The sequence below is a fragment of the Medicago truncatula genome, chromosome 5, assembly GCF_003473485.1.
Source record: "Medicago truncatula cultivar Jemalong A17 chromosome 5, MtrunA17r5.0-ANR, whole genome shotgun sequence".
Taxonomy (NCBI): Eukaryota; Viridiplantae; Streptophyta; class Magnoliopsida; order Fabales; family Fabaceae; genus Medicago; species Medicago truncatula.
The window spans coordinates 38,631,498-38,655,362 of NC_053046.1; the positions used below are offsets into that span (position 1 = coordinate 38,631,498).

At 33.0% G+C, this 23,865-nt stretch overlaps 5 protein-coding genes across 5 annotated transcripts; 2 read left to right on the forward strand and 3 right to left on the reverse strand.

Moving 5' to 3' along the window:
* Positions 1 to 1,716: 1,716 nt before the first annotated feature.
* Positions 1,717 to 5,182, reverse strand: LOC11432873 (receptor-like protein 7). Its single transcript, XM_003616951.3, has one exon. It carries the CDS (start codon positions 4,818 to 4,820, stop codon positions 1,794 to 1,796), a length of 3,027 nt encoding a protein of 1,008 aa, XP_003616999.1. The 5' UTR covers positions 4,821 to 5,182; the 3' UTR covers positions 1,717 to 1,793.
* Positions 5,183 to 7,192: 2,010 nt separating this feature from the next.
* Positions 7,193 to 7,699, reverse strand: LOC11431792 (receptor-like protein 9DC3). Its single transcript, XM_003616953.2, has one exon. It carries the CDS (start codon positions 7,697 to 7,699, stop codon positions 7,211 to 7,213), a length of 489 nt encoding a protein of 162 aa, XP_003617001.1. The 3' UTR covers positions 7,193 to 7,210.
* Positions 7,618 to 9,573, forward strand: LOC11431793 (chitin elicitor receptor kinase 1). The gene is made up of 3 exons (XM_039834247.1): positions 7,618 to 8,169; positions 8,476 to 8,509; positions 8,613 to 9,573. The coding sequence occupies exons 1-3, from the start codon at positions 8,088 to 8,090 to the stop codon at positions 8,722 to 8,724; spliced, it is 228 nt and encodes a 75-aa protein (XP_039690181.1). The 5' UTR covers positions 7,618 to 8,087; the 3' UTR covers positions 8,725 to 9,573.
* Positions 9,574 to 10,248: 675 nt separating this feature from the next.
* LOC11431794 (uncharacterized) lies at positions 10,249 to 13,035 on the reverse strand. Its single transcript, XM_003616955.4, has 4 exons — positions 12,703 to 13,035; positions 11,762 to 11,798; positions 10,828 to 10,911; positions 10,249 to 10,430 (listed from the first exon to the last, which is right to left on the reverse strand). Exons 1-4 carry the CDS (start codon positions 13,003 to 13,005, stop codon positions 10,378 to 10,380), a joined length of 477 nt encoding a protein of 158 aa, XP_003617003.1. The 5' UTR covers positions 13,006 to 13,035; the 3' UTR covers positions 10,249 to 10,377.
* A 4,279-nt stretch (positions 13,036 to 17,314) lies between these two features.
* LOC11424526 (disease resistance-like protein DSC1) lies at positions 17,315 to 22,594 on the forward strand. The gene is made up of 6 exons (XM_003616957.4): positions 17,315 to 17,883; positions 18,095 to 19,139; positions 19,226 to 19,534; positions 19,625 to 21,101; positions 21,214 to 21,347; positions 21,520 to 22,594. Exons 1-6 carry the CDS (start codon positions 17,378 to 17,380, stop codon positions 22,522 to 22,524), a joined length of 4,476 nt encoding a protein of 1,491 aa, XP_003617005.1. The 5' UTR covers positions 17,315 to 17,377; the 3' UTR covers positions 22,525 to 22,594.
* Positions 22,595 to 23,865: the final 1,271 nt, after the last annotated feature.

Sequence of the window (23,865 nt, forward strand, 5' to 3'; positions counted from 1 at the left end):
AATATGTGCTCTTGTTGCACATCTTAGCATGACCCATAATTTAAAATCATGTGAGACTTGGATATTAATAAACTCTGGTGAAGACCTTCCTTAAATCAAAACTTTAATGAAGACTTGGACTTCTTCAATGGCACGCGTAACACTCAAATTAAAGTTGAAATTGAAACCTCATTAATGATGAAAAAAGACTAAGTATTAATATATAAATTAATTGTTTCTAATAATTTATAAAAGTTAAAAAAATGTTATCAAATACGTTAACGGTTCATTTGATGATCTAAATCTATTTTTAATTATATCCTATTCATTCTTTGTAAATTTTATCCGTAGTTTTTAGTGGGTTAGCAACATGATAGCACAGAGCTATCACAAGCGCCTTCTTCTGTTACTCAAAAAAACCTTCTTCGACTTCCACCCTCTCCAAGAATTCAATTCCAAAATTCTGTTTCGGTTCTTACTTGCTCCTAATTTTTGCTTGCCTATTCCCTTTCGTTAGGTTTTTTCCTTTTTAATTTCTTTTTTCCGATTCTCTCCGATTGATTTCAGTTCCAACCGTGTTTCTTGTTTCATTTTTTTTCTTTCTATTCAATCCAATTGATTTTCAATTCTTCAGGCTTCTTTTTTGTTTGTGCTCCGTCTTTCAATTTTGTTTCTATTCCAATCGAATTTTTATTTTGTGCTTCTTAATCTGCTATGTTCACAACTTATATAAATTAAATCATGGTTATTCTATTATATATAATTTTATATAAGTTTCATGGTTGATTTGATTTTGGAATGGGGAAAGTTGAAGAATTAAGTGCTAAGATTACCCTGAAAACCACCGTGCACAAGGAAAGAGATGAAGTGCAGAATACCTTGTCGGTGGTAAAGAAAAAATGGGTTGAATCTTTCTTTTTTTTAATAATTATTTTAACCCTAATTTCTCAATGTTAGATTTGGTTACAGAAGGAGGAGCTGTAGAAGAGGATCCACATCCTATATTATCATATCATGTGTGCACCAAACACATAATAGAGATGGAGAAAAAAGGTGTTGAATGGTTGTTAGAAAATTTAGGTTTCCAAATTATATCATTGTTTTTCTTGAGCTTATATTGAAATAGAAGGCATCACTGTCCAAAGGTAAAAAAAAAACAAGCATTGAGTCTTTGGCATTTGTACACTTTGCTCGCTATCTATCTCTACAAATCACAATAGTCCTGGTTACGCACTTCAATATGGGATCTTTGGCATTTGAAACTTAAATACTATGTTTTGGTAGTTAATTTTCTTTCACATGTGCTTAGATAGTATGATAAAGTATTTGAGACAAGATTTTTAACATGTAGTTGGTTGGTAGAGCTGATGCTTCTTAATGTGAATTAGAGCATCCTTAATTAAATCTCACTTCAAATAGACCTAGGTTTTGGCACATTTTAATACAAGCATTTAGGAACAAAACTACGTTTTCATTCAGCTTGCATAGAGACCAAGCGCAACATATGCTAGTCATTATCCATTTGAAGTACCAACGCCTATCGAATGAATCCATAAAAACTAGTAGACAATTGGATAAAAATGTTCAAAAACGAAACAATAAAGTCTTGAGCACATTTTAGAAAGTATATGTGAGTCTTTTATGAAAATAACATGAAAGCAATTTGATCACTAATTTTCTTATTTGTATAACAACTATTTTTTTGACAAACTATTTGTATAACAACCTTAAATAGGCGACATAATAATTTGAGAAGATATAATACTACATTACTCAAACAGATAGGCACAAATTACAAACAACCTGAAATAGACTCAATTGTTTGTTCTTTTCATTCTTATGTTAAACGTATGCTCAACAAGTCTAAGAAGCCATTGGGGTTTTCCAGTGAAGAAGAATACATTATATCCCAACAGCAACCCAAATATTGCCCCACATCCATATCCGATCACTACCGTTTTCCAGCCAAATCCTGATTCTTCTTCGTCTTCAGATGTTGAATGTGGTGGCAGATCTTTCTCGTTTTTGCATGATTTAGACAATGGGAATCCACATAACATTGTATTTCCTTCATAGGAATCATTTTCAAATGTAGCAAATTGTTGACCCGTAGGTATGACTCCCTCAAGGTGGTTGTTTGAAAGGTTCAAGAATGATAGGAAATTCAAATTTGTCAAAGCCACAGGAATTTCACCCGTCAACTGGTTTTTTGAGAGGTCTAACCACTCCAAATGTCTCAATTTACTCAAAGATTGTGGAATGGTACCTGTGATTCTATTGTTTGAAAGGTTAAGACCTTTGAGAGAATTTAATTCTCCAATGACTAGAGGAATTTTTCCTTCAAACAAGTTATTTGATAAATCAATAGTTGTGAAAGTAGTCAATATCTTTGTTAGCTCCATAGAAAAACCTTTCATTGTGACCACCACAGAATCATTATAGTAATTGTTCTTACCCATGTATTGCAAACCAATCTGGCTATCATTCACATTCATCATTCCTTGAAAGTTCTTGATACATGATGTTGGCAAGGATCCACTAAAATTGTTACCGAAGATGTCAAAAATTCTTAACTTAGAAAAAGGATGGTTGGTGTTAGAACAGGTGATTGAACCATTAAGTTTATTTGATCTTAAACTGAGTACCTGTAACTCTTGTAGAGTTTCTAGCCAATTGGGAAATGTATCCTCTATGTTGTTGTATCCAAGGTCCAAAATTTTGAGTTCTGTACAGTGAGCCAAAGATTGAGGTAATGGTCCTTCTAATTGGTTGCCATTCAACTTTATAGTCTCGAAGGCATTTCCTCTGGAAAAAGTTTTAGGCATGCTTCCATTAAGGTTGTTCATTTGCATATCCAAAACGGAAAGAAAAGGAAATGTTCCCAGGCATTTTGGAATTATGCCTGTCAATTTGTTGTGGGCCAAATTGAGCACGTTCATGGAGCTTGCTTGGCACAATTTTGAAGAAATGTCTCCTGCGAAGTTGTTGTTTGAGAGCAAAAAGTATTCAATGCCATCGGATGGAATTGGAATGTCTCCTTGCAATTTGTTGAAACTGAGGTCAATGTAACTAATTTCATGGGCAATATCATTCAATGTGTTTAAGAGCTTCTTATGAAACCATTTGGGAATTTTCCCATGAATGTTGTTATTGGAGAGATCTAATGTTTGAAGTTTTTGTGCGTGGAATTTAGGAAAACTATTAATATTAGCAGAAGATAAATCTAACATCTCAAGGTTGGGTAAGATGGAGTCAGCACTGCTATTAGTGTTGATAGAAAGAAAACTATTGTGCGAAAGATTGAGGAGAATTAGATTTTTAAGTTTTGAAAATTGGTGAAAATCCACAACACCACTCAAGTTTGTTGATGACAAATCTAATTCAGTAAGATTTTGGAGTTGAAATATTGAATTTGAAAAATGACCTTCTAGGTTGTTATTTGAGAGAGTCAAAGATTGAAAAGAATATGTTGAAAACTCACCAATGAACCCTGTGAGATGGTTGTAATGGAGGTACAACTCTAACAATGAAGGCAAATAATAACACCACTGTGGAATTGTTCCATTTAACATGTTATATTCTAGACCCACATAGCTCAATTTTAAACGTTTTGTAATTTCAATTGGAATTGGGCCAACTAGTTTGTTAAATGATAAATCTAAATGAGAAAGGTGGGGTAGATGAAAAAGTGATGATGGAACTTGGCCTGTTAGGCTGTTGGAGGAAAGTGATAAATATTCCAATTTGGTTAAATTTTGATAAACATTTGGAATGCTACCGCTAAAGTTATTATATCCAAGGTCACAATAAATGAGGTGTGAGGGGTTTGAAAGTAATGGTGAAATCTCACTGTTAAGTTTATTTCTTGAAAGGTCCAAATATGTTAGTTGAGTGAGGTTCCACAAAGATAGAGGAACCATCCCATCAAAATTGCAACCTAAAAGGTCTAATTGAGTAAGAGACTTCAATTGACCTATGGAATAAGGAATTTCACCTGAGAAAGCAGATAAACGGAGGTTCAAGTACCTTAGAGGAGTGCTCCAGTTGGACTTTGGAAGTTGACCACTAAGGTTTTGATTAAATGACAAATCCAATCTTTGAAGATTAGGTAAAGAGAGGATGTCACTTGACAAATTTCCTTGCAACTGAGTGGATGCTAGACTAAGAGAAACCAAAGAAGATGACAAATTCGTTAACAACGACAAAGAGCTCTCTCCAATTGAAGACATTTTCACTCCATTCAGATGAAGCTCCCTTAAATTAGTAGCATTATGAATGAGTTTCTTCCATGCGAATGGATTGAGTTCCAAAGAATCATAATTGTTAAGATCAAGGGATACTAATTTTGACAAATGAGAGATTTTGGAAGGAATATTACCACTGAGGTCACAGTATGATAGGTTTAGATGTGTGAGTTTCACTAAATCACTAATACCAATAGGTATTGAAGACTCAGAAAAATGATTAAAAGCCAAGTTGAGTTGTTGAAGGTGTTTAAGCTGAAAGATGGTGCTATTGGGATGTAATTCACCTTTCAGATTGTTGCAACTGAGGTCCAGACCAATCACGTGATCTGACATGGTGTCGCACGTGACACCATCCCACTCACAACAATCTGTACTGTTTTCCCAAGATTCTGTCTTGAAAGAAAAAGAGAAACAACCAAAGTACGGATTGGGTTGAGATGAAGTGTTGAGAAGAAAAGAGTTTTTGAATTGTAATAAGGCAGAGGTGTCATGATGGTTGCATAATGAGAAAGTGTGGGTAGTAAAGTGAGTAAGCAACAACAACGAGAACAAGTGAAGGGCAAAACAAGGCAAAAGAATAAAAAAGGACCCCATTTAGAGCAACTTACACCGATTCTCTTTTTTTACTTTGATGATTTAGGATATACCAAATGATTAGCCTCTATTTATATAGGAAACATAACTTGAAACTAAGGGGCAAGGACCAAAAAGTCTGACTTATTAGATTGTTTACAAATTCAGTCTAGCTATTCCCTTGTTTTAATGTGGGGTGCTTTTCATAACCGTATAGTGATATGACAATTGGCAACAATATTAATTCAATAACAATCATAGAAAAGTTTGGTGTTCATTAAACTAAATAACATATTGGAAGACCAAGACTTTTCGAACGTAATTAGCAAGTTGGAATCTTATTGCAAGTTGTGATAATAAGATAACAAATTCATTTAAGTAGCAATCAGAATGAGTAATTTGCTTAAAAATACACCTGAAATGAAGAAAATAATAACAACATTAATAATTGTCTTTAGAAGCGGAGACTTCTTCAACTGTATAGACTTTAGCGCTCAAGGTGGATTACTCTTGGCAAGGATACTTTATTTTATGTGTTTTTTTTTTCTATGGTTCTTAACTAAACTACAAAAATTTCTTTAAATTTATAATTTCCTCAAAGCTTATTATAGCACATAAGAAAATGCACTGAGCATATAAAAAGAAAAAGTATTAAGTGTCATATGATATCGATACTCTACTATTGAGTTCTACTGTAAACCACCTTTATAAGCGGTTCATCATGGATCACTAATTAAAATTATTAAATAATTCAATGATGGATGACGTTACTATTCAAAAATAAAAACTCATGATGTTTCCTATATTTGCGACTAAGACGGTGACTTGATTGGTGTATGTTCAGTGCGAGCTAATAATAATTTTACATTCTCCCACATGAGATTTAACATTGTTACATTCCCAGAGTTGGATTCAAACTCACGACATCTGATTAGGCTGGAAGAGGTCACTTTCATCTTACCCAACTAATCTTGGGTTATTTTATGTTGTTTTAATTAAAATAATATGTCCTCCTTCCCAAATCATAAGTTGCTTTACAATACTAATAAGATATGTTAGGCTTAGGTGAGATTGTATTCAAAAGATAAACATATTCATATGTACTACCATCATCCATTTTCTTTGATGGCGGCCGAGATTTGAACATCGAACCTTGTATATTTTTATGCATTGTCTATACCAATTGAACTAAGCTCACGAGGACCTACCAACATCCATTTGAAGAAACAACACATATCCAATCAATTACAGCTAGGAGATAATTGGATAAAAATGTCCAAAAATGAAGCAATAAAGTCTTGAGCATAATTTAGAAAGTATATGCATTATTGCATGTTGTATATGTCTTCAAATTTGTGAAGTTGAGAATGTTGGAATCGTGACATGATTTTGGCATCGTGGTACGATTTTCAAGGCAGTGAGCATGGTTTTCAGAGTGTCCAATCGTGACATGATTTTGGGAAAACGTGACACGATTTTTGGCTTGTTGGGCAAGATTTTCAGGATAAGGTTTGTCGTACCTTGGGTCGTACGCATCAATCGTGACACGATTGGAAAAAAAAACGTGACACAATTTTGATGTTGAAGACTGCTATATAAGTGTTCTTTGCAGATTTTGAAGGAGAGCTTGAAGAGAGAGAAACTTGGAAAATCAAATGAGGTAACTTTAGGGTTGAGGGTCTCTTGGGTTGGGAAACATTGTAAACACTTTGGTGAGTGAAAATCATTGAGTGTCTTATTCATTGGTGAGATTGGGAAGGAAAAATAAAAGGTAGAAATTAGGGTTGTTCTTTGTGAACTTGTCAAAGTTAATTTCTTGTAACTCTTTTGTATCTCTTTGTAAGAACTCATTGATAGTGGATTGGAGAGATCAATCTCTCCTCCAGAGTAGGTCAAGTTTGGACCGAACTGGGTGAACAATCTTTGGTGTGTTTGTTTCTCTCTTCTCTCCCTTTATCTTATGCTTGTGGTTTTGTGCTTTTCATTTTGATTACTAGATTAGACCTAGGTGTTGTTATTATTGTTGTTGCTTGTGTTTACTTTGAAATTGGTTACTACTTCTTTTGCTCCACACATCATAGTTTTTTGTATTGGTGTGATTTTGTCCGGAATTCACAACATTGCATAACAAAGCCATGAAAATAACATGAAAGCAATTGTTCACTAATTTTCTTATTTTGTATAACAACTATTTTTTTGACAAATTATTTGTATAACTTGAAATAGGAAAAATAATAATTTTAAAAGATATAAGACTACATTACTCAAACAGAGAAGTTCAAATTACAAACAACCGTATCTATATTTTTTAAAGACTTGCATCAAATTAATTCATTCTATGTGATTTGCAAGGGATCAATTGTTTGTTCTTTTCAGTCTTATGTTAAATGTATGCCAACAAGTCTAAGAAGTCATTCAGGTTTTCCAGTGAAGAAGAATAGATTATATCCCAATAGCAACCCGAATATTGCCCCACATCCATATCCGATCACCACAGCTTTCCAGCCAAATCCTGATTCCTCTTGATCATCAGTTGTTGAATATGGTGGAAGATCTTCCTCATTTTTGCATGGCTTAGACAATGGATATCCACATAACATTGTATTCCCTTCATAGGAATCATTTCCAAATGTACCAAACTGTTGACCTGCAGGTATGATTCCCTCATGGTGGTTTTGTGAAAGGTTTAAGACAGAGAGGAAATTCAAATTTGTCAAAGTCACGGGAATTTCACCGGTCAATTGGTTTCTTGAGAGGTCCGACCACTCTAAATTTCTCAATTTACTCAAAGATTGTGGAATGGTACTTTTGATTCCATTTTTTAAGAGGTTAAGGCCTTTAAGAGAATGTCGATGTTCGACAATATGCACTCTAACCAATCTTAAATATAGACCACACATTTCTATAATGCTAATGATTTAATGTTGTTGTCATTTGTCATATCACTGATACTCAACTAAGCCTAGATATGCTCTGTGTTTATTTAAGAGTGAATGTTCCATTCCCTTGTGATTGCATCAATGATGAGTTTCTTGGTCACACGTTTCTGTACGAGCTTCAGCCAAGAGATACATATGCTTCCATTGCTGAGTTGACTTTTAGCAATTTGACAAATAAAGGGTGGATGGAGAAGGTCAATAAGCTCTATTCCTGATTCTGTGATGGTTAATGTTACTGTTAACTGTTCCTGTGGAGAAAGACTGGTTTCCAAGGATTATGGTTTGTTCGTAACATATCCTCTTAGTTCTGAGGACACTTAGTTTGGAGTCCATTGCAAAGGATACCAAGATGGATGCTGAGTTGCTGCAGAGGTACAACCCAGGTGTGAATTTCAGCCAAGGAAGTGGTCTGGTTTTTATTCCAGGGAAAGGTAACATATTTTATTTTGCTTTTATTTGAGTTTCGGTATTTTGAATTTCAAAATTTGTCAAAAAAGTATTTCAGACCTGCTTGAATTGACTTATCTGCGTTTATCTGCTTGTGAGACTGTAGAGAGCTTATGAAAAGAACTTACAATAAGTTATTATTATGCCTTTATTTTTTTCTTTTACTATAGAAATTACTTATGTGGTAAGCGCTTCATTGAGTTGTTTATCCAAACAAAGCGTTAATGTTTGACTATATTATCCAATTTAATATTCATTCTGTTATTGATTTTTTCCTTTTAACTTTGCAGATAAAAATGGAGTTTATGTTCCCTTGCCCCACGAGTAAGTTTTAATCGGTTACCCTTCATGCTCAGTGCTCACAACAATGAACATTCATATGTTTTGTTCGATAATCATTATTTCTATTTCCTTTTCTCTCTTGCAGAAAAGCAGGTTTGGCCTTCAAACATATCAGAGAATCAGCCATATTGATTCCTATTTGTTTTTGGCATGTCTCTCTGAGCTTAAATTTCTATCTATATAAGCAGGTCATTTAGCTAGGAGTTTAGCTACTGTTATCGGAGGAATATGCATGGTTCTGTTATTAGCAATTTGTATATATACTAGATACTTTCGAAAAAGAATGCAGAGGAATCTAAATTGCCAAAAATATATCGATACTTTCGAAAGAAGAAAAAGAGGAAAAATTATGCCCCCAAAGTTGAGAAATATCGGGTTTCGATGAAGTGTTGACTGAAAGAGTTTTTGAATTGTAACAAGGCAGAGGTGTCATGTTTGTTTCACAGTGAGAAAGTATAGGAAGTAAAATGAGTAAGCAGCAACAAGAAGAACATGTGAAAGGTAAAATAAGGCAATAAAATAAAAAAGGACCCATTTAGAGATACTTACACTTTCTTCTCAATATTCTTTCTTTTTTACTTGAGGATTATGTATGTACCAATCCATTAAACTGTAGTTATTTATATGGGAAACACAGCCGAACAAGTCTTGGCATGCTCTTGTTTTGTAGTAAGGGACGCTTTTCTTCAACCGTATGAGGCACTCCATTAAGAAGAATTTTTGTGGTTGCAATTTTAGACTTTTAGTGATATGATAATTGATAAAAACATTAATTTATTAGCATCCATAGACATATTTGGTGTAGGTTTAAGAGGGTAACGACTGAAGAAAATGAAAACATGAACTAAATTAAATAACATTTTCTACAAGGGAAGACCAAGACTTTTGAACCATATGTAATACTTAAGTTGCAATCCTAATTTGCAGGTTTTTTTTTTTGAAGAAGCCCTAATTTGCAGGTTTAATAATATGACAATTGACAACAACATTAATTAATTAGCATCCGTTGAAATGTATGGTGTATGTACTATATTTAAGATTTAAGATAGCACTCAAGTTGGAATCTTATTGCAAGGTGTAACTTAATTTATGTGATAACAAATATTTAAATAGAAATCACAATGAGTAGTCTGGTTAAAGAATGACATAGGAAATGAAGAAAATAACAGCATTAATTGTATAGAGAAGCAAAGACTTAGACTTCTTCATCTTTATAGAGCGCTCAAGGTGGATTACTCTTCCGAATGGATACTTATTTACCAAAAATTGGTTAATGTTATGATTTATTCAATGGATGATTGCTCACATTTTCAGAAAAAATGTCCATTGGGATTACGATCCAATCCATTGAGCAATTTGAAGGGCTTATTGAACAATTACCTTATGAGAATTGTTCTTCTCATCTGTTTTTGCTCATTCCCGTCCTACATGAGTTAACTCACGCTGAAAAATACACCTACGTGAGTTAACTCATGTTGAAAATACATCTGCATGAGTTAACTCACGCTCGGCTATTTGACGGGAATGAGCAAAAACAGATGGAAGAAGAGCAATTACCTTACCTTATTCTATGATACTTAGGCCCACTAATGATCGATGATATGAATGATGCATCAAACAACGGTGCTACTACTTCATATGTTCACCGACACAAAAATTTAACACAACATTAAACTTTGATTCATTTTATGCTTATGCATATAGCAATTATCAAGGACACATCAAAGGGAAACAAAGTTATATGATTAAAAATATTCTTAAAAAGATAAAAACTATGAACAATAAGATAGTTACAAGATCTTGCAGATGTCAGGGGAAGAAGATTTAAGCTATAAGGCTGAATTCAAAGCTCATAACCTTCGGGAATAGCCAGAACCTGCACATTTCTTGCAGAGTACCAATCCTACAAAATGTGAATTAGACACGGGTATTAGTAGATTATACCATGAAAATATCTTGTTGGTTTTCACCAGAATCGCAGATCACAGAAAATAACACTTTGTTCAAATTTTGCTAAGCTACAATGCTACAGTGACACTAGAGCCACTATTTAACAAAACTATATCGAATAACGTATCGCAAAACAATAACGATTTATTCAAATTCCAGTATGGCGTACACTATAGCTGCTATTTTACAACACTGGTTTCCTACCAAAAGTAAAAACATTCTACTAAAGACAGTACAGAGAAGCACAACCCAAATTATTCATATTAAATCAAGAATGCAAAATAAATGCAATTTTGCTAGATGTCCAATAACAATTTTTGTATATAAGTGATAATGACATAAAGAGATACCTGAACCCTTGCATACTTTGCAGTCAACCAACCCCATCTCTTTTTTCATCTTGCCGTTGTTGCAAAAAACACATTTTGTTCCACCTGCTTATCAATAATGGCATTTAAAATTGTAGCTTTTATCAACACTCATTAATACGAATACAAGTTGCCCATTTACTTTATATACAAAGCAGGACTCCTCTTGATTAAGGAACAAACAGGTTCACTAGAACAGTTAAAACATTGGGAGTGCAATGGCAATAGAAAATACAATTGTGAATCATAAATATCACTAAAGCATGTATATCACCTTCTTTCCTCATTCCAGTAACCTATGTAGACATGTCCAACTCGGTGTCCAACACTAATGTGTGTAGTTCGATTCAATTACTTTTATTTTCTCAAATTTTTATGCTATGTCAGTGTCAGTTTTGTATTAGGTGTTTGTGTCTCTGTAAGTACTTCATAACGGACGACACATAGCCATGCAATGTATCTCCATCTACAGAGGGATACTTCATTGAAAGGATGAAGCAGATATAGAAAGGGAGGGGTAAGGAAAATAAAAACATTGTAACTAGTGGAATACTATGAAGCACCGTCTACGCGAGGGCATATGGAAGAGCTTACTAAATGAGATAAGCGCTTTTTAGTGTTCAAATACACACATATTGATAGTAAGCTTTCCAAAAATAGCTTATAATTTTGGTTCAAAATTGGTTTCACTCACTCTACCCTCTCTTTTGCACCATCGCTCACTCAATCCTCCTTTTAACAACAGTTACCCTAGCTAAGTCAATGTTTTTAAACAAGTAATTTGTCAAACCCTCACTGCTAATATTAAAAATGTTCCTCACACTCTCAGACCAAAATATAAAGCATTAATAATTTCCATTGAAAAACAACAAAAAAGCACAACAATCTTGAAGTCCAAATGCAGAAAGATAATTACCGTTGCCACCACATCGCTCACAGGACACCGGATCACCCTGCAAAATCCCATCACTCGTTACCAAAAGTCCAAAACAAAGTATCAACATTGACCCACAAGTTTATTGTTACCAAACGAAATAACATATTCTGGAAGTTAAACTGATTGCAGTCATGTATGCAATGCATCTGAATCCTATAATAGATATCTGAAGTTCCATTCAAACCACAAACCCCCACCCCGAAAAAGGTTTTTTGATCAAAACCGACAGAAACTCAGAATTGAATACAAACTTATTATCAATAACTGGTTTAATAAAGTTTCACATATCTTAAAAACCACAAAATCATGAATAAGATTGTCAGATTGATTGACTGTGTAAAAAATTTGCAAAAGACATTGTATATCAAAATCAAACTCATGAATATACAGAATTAGTCCATTTGGACCCACTAAAATAAACACATTTCTGCCTAAGGTTCTTTTTGATTACTATAAACGCCTAAGGTTCTGTTTTGGTACAAAAGTATCGGATGGCATATAAACTAACTTATAACAGATAACTAACAAATTAAATTTGAACTGTTTAATAGAATTAATGGTTGAATAATTGACAATTATAAAATGTAAAAATGACAAAAAATATATATTTTTTAATTATTATTTTTTTAAAAACTAAGATAATTAGATAGAATAAAAATGATACGCTATAAGCTCAACCACTAGAAGTAGCGTCTCAGAAAATGATATAAGATAGTGAAAAAACATTATAACTTCATGAGACAATTCTATTCTGATCATCCGAGCTAGTGGTTTCGAAAAACTCTAACTATATAACACAAGTGTTGCCATTGCATAACTTACATTTAACAAATACTAATTAGCAAGAACAACAAATACATTATTATGGAAACAAAAACAGAAGACAAATAATAGAAGAAATATATATAGTTTGTAGTTACCCTGAAGCCAAGGAAGAGAGAAAGAGCAATGGCAGCCAAAACACTAACAGTAGCAAGAAGTGTTTGCGTATCAATATAGAAAGCACTGCTACCAAAGCCATTAAACATCAAAATGGGGTCCATGATCATCAAGAATCTGGATTTTGTTGGTTTCCGTCTGCATTTGGAGGATTGGAAGTAGAACTTGGATGAAAAAGAAGATTGAGGAAGAGTGGGAGAAGATGTAGAAGAACATGGAGAAAGATGAACCAAGGTTGAAGATGAAGATAGAGGGTGGAGAGTGCAGTAAGAAAGCGTAGCCATTGATAAAAAGAAAAAGAAATATTGTTTTTATTTTTATTTGTATGTGGAGCTAAGTTAAGGTCTCTTCTTTTTTTACGTCATATGTCATAATGCATCCCCTTTTTTCTGTTTCTTTTTTTCTTTTTTTAAATAAAGTTTAAATATGTTTTTTTTATGTAAATATATCAACTTTTTGTTTTAGTACCTTTAAAATTTTCCTTCGACTTTTAATCTCTATAAAATTTTCAATAACTACTTTTTGTCCATATTTTTAAGTAATTTTTTTGTATTTTTTGTATAGATTATTGTAAAAATTACTCCAAAAAAAATTAGAATTTTTTAACAAAACATAAATCAAATATGAATTTTTTATGGCCAAAAATATAAAAATTTATATTTAATTCATGTTTAGGTAAAAAATTATATTTGTTGTTTTGAAGAGATCCTTATAATATTATATATTTTTCTGTAAAAATTTATTCAAAAATATAAATTCTTCATATGAGTTTACTTTAAAGGAGGGATCAAAGGTGAAGATTAAAAAATCTTGGAGGACTAAAAGTTGAAGAAATGCTTTAGAGAAATTAAAACAAAAAGTTGAAATATTTATAGAGATCAAAAACATATTTAACCCTTAAATAAACCGGTAATATTCTCGTGCTTTTGTACGGGTCGAATAGCATTGGTATAGTTATAAAAAATAAAAAATAAAAATAGAGTTAAATACGTTTTTGTTCCTATATTAGCCCCAACTCAATTCAAATATGTTTAATTTATGTTTTAACTCTTAAGTTTTTGGACAGCGCATAATATATGTAAGGTACAGAGTTCAAACCCTGACCACGACAACAACAAAAAAACTCTTAAGTTTTTGAACAATTTTTTACAGACATGTTAAGAACGTTACTAAAAGTTCCTTCGCAAAGTTTTATTGCAAAATTTGATTTCTGCATACAGATTACTTTTATCTTTAACTTTTGTCGTTTTAAAAAATTTATATTTAATTCGTTTCACATTAAAAAAATTCTAAATTTTAGTAAGTGAACCATTTATATGGTTCTAAACTTGTTTTAAAAAATCTTTCAACAATTTAAGAGTTCAAGGATAATTAAACAAACTTTGCTTTAATAGGGACTAAAATTATAATTAAATTTCTTTTAAAAAGACTAAAAAAAACTATTAAAATTAAGTAAGGACTAAACTTAAAAGTTCACAATTTTAAAAGGGTCAAAAACATATTTAACCCTAAAGAATAATTGCATTGTTAATATTGTAAAGTATTTAAAAATATTAAATAAAAATTATCAGTATTAACGTAACGTTTCTATTAAATTTTTTTTTTTTGGTACATATATATTTTTCTTATATATAGAAAAATATGTTAAATATTTGAGTCTCGCTTGTGTATTTTATTTTCTTATATATATGCGTAAACAAATTTTTATGTACATGTATGAAAAAGTCTATAAGATAAAATTTTAAAAATTCATGATTATTTTTTAAATATCAAAATTAATTTAGTGTTTTTATTAAATAATTTTTTTCATATACACGACATTGTTCAATGTTTGCACCGCACCTATTGCAGAGATTTTATGTCATTATATCTACATAAACAAATTTTTATGTAAGGGAAATGCTAACAACTGCTCTCAGGGCATTGTTTAAGTATCTAAAAGTAGTAATATTTAATTGAAAATTATGCAGTTATGAATTTTATATGTGTTTGACTTATATTTTCAAGACAAAGTTTCTTTTTGTAGGTTCCTTAAACAATGTTCTTAGGGCACTTGTTAGCAAGACCCTTTATTTAAATATATGAAAAAGTTGATACGATAAAATTGTGGAAATTCATGACTATTGTCAAGCTATAAACATTAATATAGTGCTTTTATTGAATAAGTTTTTATTTTATATGCAAAACATTGATAGAATTTTGGAAACTCGTCAATATTTTTAAAATAACAACATCAATTTTTTTGAAAGGAAAATATCAACATCAATGTAGTGCTTCTATTCTTCAAAAAAAAATATGTAGCGCTTCTATTAAATAACTTTTTATTTTATATTTAAAACAAATTTAAATATTTGCACCGCATTCGTTGAAGATTTATATGTTTACATGTGCAGAAGAAATCTTTTATGTGACGATATATTATAGTCAATATGATAAAATTTTGAACACTCATGACCATTTTCAAAATATCAACATTAATGTAGTGTTTCTCCAAAATACCATTAAATAACTACACTCCACTCGTTGCAGATTTTATGTGCTTATATCGCCAAAATCAAATTTTATGTATACCGATATAAGAATATTGATATACTTAAATTTGAAAACTAATGATTATTTTAAAAATGTCAACATTAGAAGTCTAACCGATGATATTTTGTGCAATTTAAAAAATAAAATAGAGTGCAAGGTAACAGCTCAGTTTGGGAGAAACCGTGCGATGTGGATGTCGTGTTCCATGACCATAACCATCTTACATCGTTTATATGTTGTGTTAGAGACTCTCGTGGACAATGTATTCGGACTCAAACAAAATGGCAGCGTGCAAACATGACAGTGTTGAAAGGGGAGGCGGTAGCCTTACTCGATGTCATTCACTTTGCTGATGTGAACAGATGGAACCGGGTTGTCTTCGAGTTCAATTCAACTACTCTAGTGCCAAATTTTATTACTCTTATAATTCATTATAATGTTATAAATGAATTATATGAACCAATAATATATGTAGGGTCAAATTGCTTAAATATTAAAATGTTAATTAAAAAATATGATAGGCAAGTGGGGTCAAGTGACCCCATTGCGTCCACCCTCAGTCGGTGGATGAATGGGATGGGTTGGACCGGCATAAAACCGACAGAATTCGAATCGAATTCACTAATATGTTGTCGAATTTTAAGTTTACGTAAGTCTTTCGAAATATGTTAATCATTCTAGTTAACATCTCTAATTGTGGATGCCCTACATACGATTATCATGAATCTCCGGTGGTCGGCCCCCCCGCCGAAAGTTGTTGATCAAGAGCAGGATTTTCCATCTCTCAAAAAGGTAGATGGACACTATCTTATAACTAGTTATCATTAAGCCTCTCAAAAACACTAGTAGTAGTTATCATTATTGTGTTTGTTTGTTAGGTTAAACTTTTTTTTTTTTTTTTTTTGAAAGATTTGTTAGGTTAAACTGTATTCCCCGAATTCATTAAAACAATATTGATACATCTCGCTCACTTTAATTTAGTTGCTAAATTATAAAATTGACGGATTTTTAAAGTATATAAAATACTTTAATATAATATCTGGTTGGTGATTAAATTGAGGGATTTTTATATACTTTAAAAAATGAATTGACAAATTTCATATAGCTAAAATACAATCAGTTATGTTTATATAATTTAGAGATAAAATTGAACCCTTAAAAAAAATGAAAAGAGTGTAATAATTTATGAACTAAATTGATGGTCTAACTCATTTGGATTGCTCATGTGGTTTTGTCTTGGATCTTAGAATGTGCTTTTCTAAAGGTTTGAGGTTTTGATTGGTTTGTTTGACTTCTTAAAAAAAAACTAAATTGATGGTTTATTAAATAAATATTATACCCATTCTGTATATTTTAAAGTATTATTGAAAAATAGTTTTTCTTTTCTTTTCAAACTAACAAAGTCATAAAAGGTCTGTATTATTTGTTTTTAAAGAGGATAACATATGAGTGATGTTACACCGCGTGAGAAAAAAACTCACGAGAACATCATGAATCAAAATTGATTGAATTTAAAGAAGCAAGTGTGATTATAATATGCGACATGTAACGTGAATCAATTTGCTTGTTATTCCTTCGTTTCAAATAGCATTTTTCATAACATATACCCAATTCGCAATTACACCCAAAAAAAAAATTGTAATTACATTAACTAATTGCAATAATTTCGACATTTATAATAAAAAAAAATTAATATTTATTTTGGTCCGTGACAAAAATTCAAATAGTATTTTTAGTCATTTACAAGTATGTATGTATATTTCCTTCAAAAAAAGTATGTATATATATATTATTATTTTCCCATTAGTTAAGATGGTAAAAGGCTTAATTCCTCATTTCTCAACATTGTTTGTTTAATATGAAGATTCCAACAAAGTGAGGTCAACAAAAACATTTGCATAATTTAAGGATTAACTTTCCACGAATCGCGCGCGGCTGCTGGTCCCCCACTGCAAGTTAGTTTTGTTTTCTCTGGACTTCTTTAAAAAAACATATGCATTGTTTTTGTAAATATTTTTTTCTTTTCTTTTTCTTCTTCTTCTTCTTGAAGTGTGTTGGCCCTTAAGCTGCACAGTATATATGTTTTCTAACTAACTAACTATAACATTTGTCATTAAAAAAAAAATGTCGTGTTGGCCGGAATTGAATTCGAACGGTACTTCTCACAGAAAGTACGATGTGTTCATCAGCTTTAGAGGCGAGGACACTAGATTCGGTATCACAGACCATCTTTATGATGCTCTGATTCATAAATCAATAAAAACATACATAGATTACCAGCTCAATAGAGGAGAAGATGTTTGGCCAGCACTTTCCAAAGCAATTGAGGACTCATACATCTCCATCATTGTTTTCTCTGAAAATTTTGCTACATCAAAATGGTGTTTGGAAGAACTCGTCAAAGTGCTCGAATGTAGAAAAGATCATGGTCAAATTGTTATACCTGTTTTTTATAAAGCAGATCCTTCTCACATAAGAAACCAGAAAGCCAGTTATGAGACTGCATTCGCGAAACATGAGCGTGAGCTCGGGACCAAAGACAGCATATCCAACAAATCTAAAGTGCTTAAATGGAAAGCTGCCCTTACTGAAGCAGCCAATATATCTGGATGGGACAGTCACACCTATGAGTAAGCAGTTTTTTATGAATTTGAATCTGCATTTCATTGCATTATGTCTCCGTTTTCTCATTTGACATTGCCTATGAGCCATACTCAACAGTTTTATATGTGTTTTAACTATTACTAGAATTAAGAAATACATCAAAATTAACATATTTATGATAAATTTAATTAATATTTACTTTTTGTGTCATTTGTTCTTTTATTTTTATGATGTTAGGAAAGAATCTATCCTCATTCTCAAAATTGTGAATGATGTATTGGAAAAGCTACAACTGAGGTACCCTAATGAACTAGAAGGCGTGGTGAGAAACGAAAAAAACAGTGAATGCGTAGAATCATTACTGAAAAAATTTCGAATACTTGGAATTTGGAGTATGGGCGGAATGGGAAAGACAACCATTGCCAAAGTCTTTTTTGCCAAACACTTTGCCCAATATGACCATGTTTGCTTTGCTAATGCAAAAGAATATTCACTTAGCAGGCTTCTCTCTGAGCTACTAAAGGAAGAAATTTCTGCATCCGATGTTGTAAAATCTACAATTCATATGAGGAGGCTGAGAAGTAGAAAAGTTTTGATTGTACTTGATAATGTGGAAAGTTCAGATCAATTTGATTATTTATGCAGAGACTACCATGACCTAACTCAGGATAGTAGACTCATTATAACAACAAAAGACAAACAATTGCTGAGAGGAAGAGTTGATTGGATATATGAGGTCAAGCACTGGGAAGATCCAAAATCTCTAGAGCTTTTTTGTCTAGAAGCTTTCGAGCCAAGTAATCCTCGCGAGAAGTATGAGCATCTCTTGCAAAAGGCAATCACTTATGCAGGGGGCGTTCCACTTGCCCTTAAACTTTTGGCTTTACATCTTCGTTCAAGAGAGATTGAATTTTGGGTAAGTTCTTTCAAGAAACTCGATAAGTATCCTGATGGCAGATTGCACAAAGTTTTAAGAGTGAGCTATGATGAATTAGATGCACTGCAGAAGAAGATATTTCTTGACATTGCATTCTTCTTCATAGGAGAAAAGAAAGAGCGTGTGACAAAGATACTAGATGCTTGTGGTTTTGAACCAAACAGTGGAATAGTTGTCCTCAAAGACAAGGCTTTGATAACTGTCTCAAATAACCATACAATACAAATGCATGACTTGCTGCAGAAAATGGGTTCGGACATAATATGTAATGATTGTGGTGAAGACCCTGCAACACATACACGACTGAGTGGAACAGCAGCTTTTGAAGTAATTGAAGAAAACAAGGTAAAATTTACTGTTAAATTTGTACTATCTAATAAATGTACTAGCTAATTAATTAATTGGATTCGTTTCACTTATTGCCTTGCCAGGGGAGTAGCTCAATTGAAGGGATAATGTTGGATTTGTCTCAAAACAATGTTTTACCTTTAACTTCCGATACATTCACCAAGATGAAAGCCTTGAGAATTCTTAAATTCCATGCACCCTCTAGCCTGCAGAAATGTACTATCACGTACCCCTACCTTCCAAAATTTCTTAAGCTATTTTCAAAAAAACTTAGGTATTTTGAGTGGTATGGATACCCTTTTGAGTCTCTTCCGCAGCCTTTTCATGCTAAGTTTCTTGTTGAGATCCGCATGCCGCACAGCAATGTTAAACAACTGTGGCAGGGGATGAAGGTAATATATTATATACACACACTTAATAACATATTTTTTCTCTTCTTCAGAATTTGCATTTTGATCATATCTCCTTTTGAATTGTTATAGGAACTAGGTAAATTAGAAGGAATTGACCTGAGTGAATGCAAGCACTTAATAAAGCTTCCGGATTTTTCTAAGGCGTCAAGTCTTAAATGGGTTAATCTCTCTGGTTGTGAGAGTCTAGTTGATCTTCCTCCATCTGTTTTATGTGCAGATATGCTTGTTACTTTGATACTGCATAGGTGTACAAAGATTACGAGTGTTAGAGGTGAAAAACATTTAAATTGTTTGGAGAAGATCAGTGTGGATGGGTGCAAGAGTCTGAAAATTTTTGCAGTGTCCTCGAATTTAATTGAAAACTTGGATTTAAGCAGTACAGGAATCCAAACACTGGACCTATCAATTGGGAGCCTTGAAAAACTCAAACGACTTAATCTAGATAGTTTAAAACTCAACTGTCTTCCAGAGGGGTTATCTAGTGTGACATCTATTAGTGAGTTGAAAATTTCTGGCAGTGCACTAATAGTTGAGAAACAATTGTTAGAGGAGCTCTTCGATGGATTACAATCCCTACAAATACTACATATGAAGGATTTCATAAACCAGTTTGAACTCCCCAACAACATCCACGTTCTATCAAAGTTAAAGGAATTAAACCTTGATGGGAGCAACATGAAAAGGTTGCCTGAAAGCATTAAGAAACTTGAAGAACTGGAAATTCTTTCTTTGGTGAATTGCAGGGAGCTTGAGTGCATACCAGAGCTTCCACCTCTCGTCACACTGTTAAATGCAGTGAACTGCACATCCCTGGTTTCAGTGTCAAATCTAAAAGGATTAGCAACAATGATGATGGGAAAAACCAAACACATTTCATTCAGTAACAGCTTGAATTTGGATGGACATTCACTCAGCCTTATAATGGAAAATCTCAATTTAACAATGATGAGTGCTGTGTTTCAAAATGTGTCTGTAAGAAGACTCCGTGTGAAAGTTCACAGCTACAACTATAACAGTGTTGATGCTTGTCGACCAGGAACAAGTATCCCGAGGCTGTTCAAATGTCAAACAGCTGCTGACTCCTCCATTACCATTACGTTGCTTCCTGAACGTTCCAACTTGCTTGGATTTATATACTCAGTGGTTCTTTCTCCAGCAGGTGGAAATGGAATGAAGAAGGGTGAAGCTCGAATAAAGTGTCAATGCAGCTTGGGAAAAGAAGGTATAAAGGCTTCCTGGCTAAATACTCATGTCACAGAACTAAACTCAGATCATACTTATGTGTGGTATGATCCATTCCATTGTGACAGCATTCTCAAATTTTATCAACCTAAAATTTGTTTTGAGTTCTATGTTACAAACGATACTACTGGGGAAGTTGATAGTTCAATTCATATTAAAGAGTGTGGGGTACGACAAGTAAGTGTTGCAGAATTGGAGACTGTTTTGCCGGAATTGGAATTGGATTCGCAAAAGAAAAAAGATTTGAAGAAGGCAGTGGAATTAGAATCAGGACGTAGGATAACCTTGAAGCCAATTGTACAAGGTTTGCAACTTCTTAATTACTCCCTTTCCCTGGTATCATCATATTAACAATTCATATTCTCTTTTGCTGAACTTATGTTTCTCCTACTTGTAATTTTTCTTTGTTAAACTAGAATCAATTGAAGAGAATAATGAGAATAAAAGCCACTTCTTTAATGTGGAAGAGAGAATCGAATCTTCCAACAAGGAAATCAATACCAATGCTGGAACCAGTCATGAAGAGAATGTTACAAACACTGCAAAAGTTGTAAGTCACTACAATCATGGAGGAAAGAAAAGTATATAGCAAATGAGAAACTAATTAATCCAGCCAACTAGTATGACTAATGTTGTATCAAATAAAACATAATACGGTTGTAATTGAATTTCTAGAAGACACTCGCTCCACTTGCCTTGACCAATTCTTTTTCATTGTGTAGTTAGAAAGCAAAGGAATTGAAGGAAGACCAACAGAATCTGAAGCTGGATTGCATCTTCCGGTAATGTCAGCGGTCGAAGAAAATGCATCTGATAACAAGTTAAGTGAAAACAATTATGATTGGCAAGACAATATTGATGATGAGACCAAGCAATCAAAAGGAAAAGCAAATATACAAGGAGGACAAGTTATTGTTCCTGACACCAATGGTTCAATAAGCAAAGAAAAGGCACCGGTGGATCTTAGCAAATCCGAAGATGGATCTGACGAGGACATTTTTTCTGAAGTTGAGAGGATCCTGAAGGGAAGTCCAGAGTCCTCGCCAAAAGCAACTTGTTCCACAAGCGATGATGTTGCTGTAAGAGAAGCTTTGCATAACCTTGAATGTCTATTGGAAAAATCACTTGAGTCCATTCTCTGTGATGTAGAGCTACAAAAACAGTTACGCACGTCTTTGGAATGCATAAAACAAGCAACCCATGAAAAAGTTTCTCCAAATGTTGTGAAGCTTGTCCAGAAAATGGCATCCTCTATTCATAACCTTTTCGATGACTTTGTCATGACTAAAAATGCTGTTGAGGATCACATTAATGCTTTGCAAAAAAGAGAAAAGCTTGTGCAACTAATAAGAGATGGTAAGAAACAGAAGAAATCAATGAAGAAAGAAAAGAGTCGGTTTGAGGATGAAGACAAGAGGCTCGCGGAAGAAGGTGAAAAGTTGGACGAAAAGATTAGAATTCTTGTTGAGCAAAAGAAAAGTAATGAGCTGAAAAGAACCAAGTTGAAGGAAAAGATGGAAAGATGTGAAGGTGAAAAGAACAAAGTTGAAGATGAGGCTAAGAATATGCTAGCTGAAAGCAAAGAGCTTATGTCGAGTATTAAGAATTCTAAATCTTCGTATGATACTGCTCTGTCAAGGCAGAATAAATTGGAAGACAAATGGGAAGGCTTTAGGATAGCTTTTGCAGCCAACCTGATTAACAATTCTAATTTTGTTTTTGAATAACAACATTTTGTAACTATATGAACCATGAGTTCATATAAATGTTTTGTTATTTAATCGAATTTACCCTTTATCTCTATTGATTTAGAATATATCTTGCTTAGTATGAGCTTGATCCTTTGCCTCATTATTTATTTTATCTCTTTCTCTCTTGCTTTTCACCCAAAAATCATATAAATATCTGTTACCCTTTTATTTTTATTTTTTTAAAAAGTGCCATTGATTTTAATAAGAGGAATACTTGTAACACTCATTTTTTAACACTCTCTCTAGCACACACTCATTTATTCGATAAAATCAATGTATGTTCCACCATTTTGTGGGGGTTCAATTTTCAAAGTGTAGACTCACAATAATTAAACCAATAAGAGAGTGAGTATTAGAGAGGGAGGGTGTTCAAAAGAGAGTGTTGCTAGCATTACTCTTTATTTTTTTATGTATTTGTAGAAAATAATTGGGGATCAGCGTAACCTAGTTTGGGCAAGTGACCCAACTTAAGGCAAGTCATTCACGTTCGGACATTGTCACTTGCGCTACTTGCCTCCCTCCTCATGGCTCTATCACACAGCTAAAGCTTCCAATGTCTGCAGCCGCAACATATAGTTTTTTAGGCTCTTCTCTACCTACATTACGATCATAATAACATAAGTAAATACTCTTATAATGAAGATTGGCTCTGTTCATAAGTAGTTGGTGCATACCTCACAAGGGTGTGAATTCAACTCCTGCATAACTTCTTTGTGGGTGATCCGTAAGTACATATGTTGTCATTCGTTGAACTTTATAGACTCTGATGAGTCCCAGAACTCTACTGACCTAAACTTTTTAATATTGAAAAAATAATAATATGAATTTGTGACCAAAATAGTGCGACATAGATAGTAGAAATTGAATCGTATGTATAGTTTAGAGAAAGTCTTGTATGGTCACAACCCTAAATAGAAAAGATATGGGCATAAATAAAAATTCAATGATATTAATTGATGTAATTAAATTATTTTTGTTTTAATTTTAACATTGTGAGTGTGCCTAAATCTTTTTTATTTGAAGTTGTGACCGTAGTAGAGTTTCTCGTATAATTTCATCTTTTTGCGGAACCTAGGATAGGTTGGAACTCACTGAGACATCTTGTCTCACCCCAAATCCCCTTTATTTTTTTCAGATATTCAGGTTACTGGATGACATAATTGTTCGTGATGAAGCAGAAGTCACTGGACCATACAAAGTTCACGTCAGTGGACAGAGGTATATGAAGAGAATTTTCTATATCTTACTCAGAGGAAATTTTTATTATTATTATTATTATAATTTTAATGTATCCAATGCCAAGTTTAACTCATGCTA

Excerpts from the sequence above, each read along its gene's own strand:
- LOC11432873 (XM_003616951.3), bottom strand. The coding sequence starts at position 4,820 with ATGGGGTCCTTTTTTATTCTTTTGCCTTGTTTTGCCCTTCACTTGTTC.
- LOC11431792 (XM_003616953.2), bottom strand. The coding sequence starts at position 7,699 with ATGTGTGGTCTATATTTAAGATTGGTTAGAGTGCATATTGTCGAACAT.
- LOC11431793 (XM_039834247.1), top strand. The coding sequence starts at position 8,088 with ATGGATGCTGAGTTGCTGCAGAGGTACAACCCAGGTGTGAATTTCAGC. Across the intron at positions 8,170-8,475 it reads GGTTTTTATTCCAGGGAAAG|ATAAAAATGGAGTTTATGTT; the intron begins GTAACATATTTT and ends TTAACTTTGCAG. Across the intron at positions 8,510-8,612 it reads TATGTTCCCTTGCCCCACGA|AAAAGCAGGTTTGGCCTTCA; the intron begins GTAAGTTTTAAT and ends TCTCTCTTGCAG.
- LOC11431794 (XM_003616955.4), bottom strand. The coding sequence starts at position 13,005 with ATGGCTACGCTTTCTTACTGCACTCTCCACCCTCTATCTTCATCTTCA. Across the intron at positions 11,799-12,702 it reads CTCTCTTCCTTGGCTTCAGG|GGTGATCCGGTGTCCTGTGA; the intron begins GTAACTACAAAC and ends GGGATTTTGCAG. Across the intron at positions 10,431-10,827 it reads CAAAGTATGCAAGGGTTCAG|GATTGGTACTCTGCAAGAAA; the intron begins GTATCTCTTTAT and ends CACATTTTGTAG.
- LOC11424526 (XM_003616957.4), top strand. The coding sequence starts at position 17,378 with ATGTCGTGTTGGCCGGAATTGAATTCGAACGGTACTTCTCACAGAAAG. Across the intron at positions 19,140-19,225 it reads AAGTAATTGAAGAAAACAAG|GGGAGTAGCTCAATTGAAGG; the intron begins GTAAAATTTACT and ends TTGCCTTGCCAG. Across the intron at positions 21,348-21,519 it reads TTACAAACACTGCAAAAGTT|TTAGAAAGCAAAGGAATTGA; the intron begins GTAAGTCACTAC and ends TTCATTGTGTAG.